Source organism: Trypanosoma rangeli (genome assembly GCF_003719475.1).
Source record: "Trypanosoma rangeli strain AM80 chromosome Unknown Tra_15.4_contig_01041, whole genome shotgun sequence".
Taxonomy (NCBI): domain Eukaryota; phylum Euglenozoa; class Kinetoplastea; order Trypanosomatida; family Trypanosomatidae; genus Trypanosoma; species Trypanosoma rangeli.
The window spans coordinates 1-2,069 of NW_021706784.1; the positions used below are offsets into that span (position 1 = coordinate 1).

Genomic DNA, 2,069 nt, shown 5'->3' on the forward strand with positions numbered 1-2,069 from the left:
GAAACCGGAGATGTTGTCGCCGAAGAGGTTCACGCTAATGGAGGCCAGCACGGAGGAGCCAAGCCCGGTCAGTACCTTCGCAAGAGCAACGACGGGCCCAAGGTTGCGCGGAAAGGTCTCTGCCAGAGTCACAATGTATACCACGTCAATGAGACCAGCGCAAGTGTTCATCAAGGCGTAGAAAATAGAGAAGTTCGTTACAGTTCCCGGGATAAATCCGTCGAACGCCAGGCCGAGCAGAAGTGACCCCATCCCGCCGGTGACAAAGCAGATAAGTATCAGAGGAAAGGGACCAGCGTAGTCGTACAGGAAGCCGTACGGCAGCGTGAAGTAGCAGAACACCAGCCCCACCGTGCTAATCGTGGCCTGGTCGCCGACGCTGAGGTTAAACCGCTCCACAAACTGCGTCGTGAACAGGTCAAAGGCGTAAATAAGGGACGTACAGATGCTGCAAAACAAGCAGCACACAAGCAAGCGGAAGCGCTGCATCTCGTTCACGACGGGAAGACCGGCGGCTCTGCGACGCTCCACCGTCCTCGTCTGGTTTCGCCAAAACGCCATCGATGGGGAACTATCGTGTAGTTTGCTGTGCACTGTTTTAGAGTTTGCTTGGGAGCGACATCCGACAAAAAAAAGGGGGGGCAAAAAGACAACACAGCGCACCAAAGACGTGAAAGGCGCTCCGCCGCACAGGCGACCCCGCAGCGGGTGCAGGAACTCAAAAAAAAAAAAAACGAAGCGTCGCAAGAGAAAAACAGACAAACAGCGCAGCGTGCCAGCGCCTCGCAATGGGAACAAAAGAGCGGTTTCACGCCCCCCTCCTGAGACTCATGCTCAAGGCCCCTCCGCGACTCACGCACACGCTGCGCACAGCAAGGCAAACAGCCGCACCGCCTCACGTACGGCAGTCACGAAGCCGCAAGAGTCGGTGGCGTGCAAGGGCGGCGCAGCGCAGCGTAAAGAATGTTTCTCAAGGGACTAACGGCTGCCCGGAAAAACGCAACATCTCTGTCGCCTTCGCTGCGCCTCTCCGCAGGGGCTAGAGAGCCCCAACCCCAAGCAACACGCTCCAACAGCAGGCCACAGCCTCCCCCCTGCTGCCACAATCCATCCCACGGCTTTCTGCAGCTTCGCCAGTACCTTTCGCTGGCCCAACGAGCCCATCCAATACACCACGGATGCTGCGCAAAACAAATACGATCCACGCGAGCGCCTCTGCGACAGCCATCGCAGCGCCGTCACCCTACAAATGAAGAGAACCCGACCCTCCACACATAATACAGGCAGCCACCCACAACGGAGCGGAGCAGCAACCCACACCCACCCCACCGGCCACACACGCATACACACGGGAACTGAGTCTGCAACCATCACATGGCACGACACCCACACCGCACCGCACTGACACATCGTGCGCGGGACACGACGCTACGCTACACAGAGCAGCACTCTCACACGCAGTGGCCTGCATCTGTAAGAAAAGGAAGAATGACCCATAACGCACCTCCTCCCCCTTAGTCTCTCTATTCCCTTCATACCCACGGAAGGAGGTAACAGCAGCACCTACAGGCGGCACTGCCAGCACCAACTACGAAAGTATCCTCCACGTGCACTGCTATATATATATATATATATATATCGTGTGTGCGTGTGCCTGGAGATACAAAAATAAAAAAGAAGGAAGAAGAGTAAAGCGTGTGAGGACGCACACACACAGAAGAAATGCAGGACGCAAAGATAAGAAAAAGTAGACAACTACGACTTGAAGAGGCACCGCAGCCCGAGCAGTGGCAACACAAAACAGACATGATTTAACAAAAAACAAAAACAAAAATACTACCTAAAAACGTTTTCACAAAACATAAGAAAAAGAAATTGTCGTGCAAAGCCCCTGTGGGATCCCCACGAATCCATTCACATTTGTGGCCGCATATTTAAAAAAATGGCATATTCGTTTCAATTACCTAAAGCCCCCGGTGTCCAGGCACCGTTTAACTTCTACACGGAACCGCAGTGTGTTGCTGTGGCTCTCATTCCTTCCTTTTTTCCTTCCTTCTCCTATCGGCGGG

General features: G+C 54.2%; 2 protein-coding genes across 2 annotated transcripts, besides 3 other annotated features; both read right to left on the reverse strand.

The window, feature by feature from the left end:
• TraAM80_10542 (uncharacterized protein) lies at positions 1 to 561 on the reverse strand (the record flags this gene model as incomplete). Its single annotated transcript, XM_029387155.1, has 1 exon — positions 1 to 561. A coding segment is annotated over one exon (561 nt), but the record flags the coding sequence as incomplete, so codon positions are not given.
• A 417-nt stretch (positions 562 to 978) lies between these two features.
• On the reverse strand, positions 979 to 1,410 carry TraAM80_10543 (uncharacterized protein; the record flags this gene model as incomplete). Its single annotated transcript, XM_029387156.1, has 1 exon — positions 979 to 1,410. The coding sequence occupies one exon, from the start codon at positions 1,408 to 1,410 to the stop codon at positions 979 to 981; it is 432 nt and encodes a 143-aa protein (XP_029233006.1).
• Positions 1,411 to 1,481: 71 nt separating this feature from the next.
• Positions 1,482 to 1,625: a satellite DNA.
• A 167-nt stretch (positions 1,626 to 1,792) lies between these two features.
• Positions 1,793 to 1,875: a sequence feature (A-rich).
• A 155-nt stretch (positions 1,876 to 2,030) lies between these two features.
• Positions 2,031 to 2,056: a microsatellite.
• Positions 2,057 to 2,069: the final 13 nt, after the last annotated feature.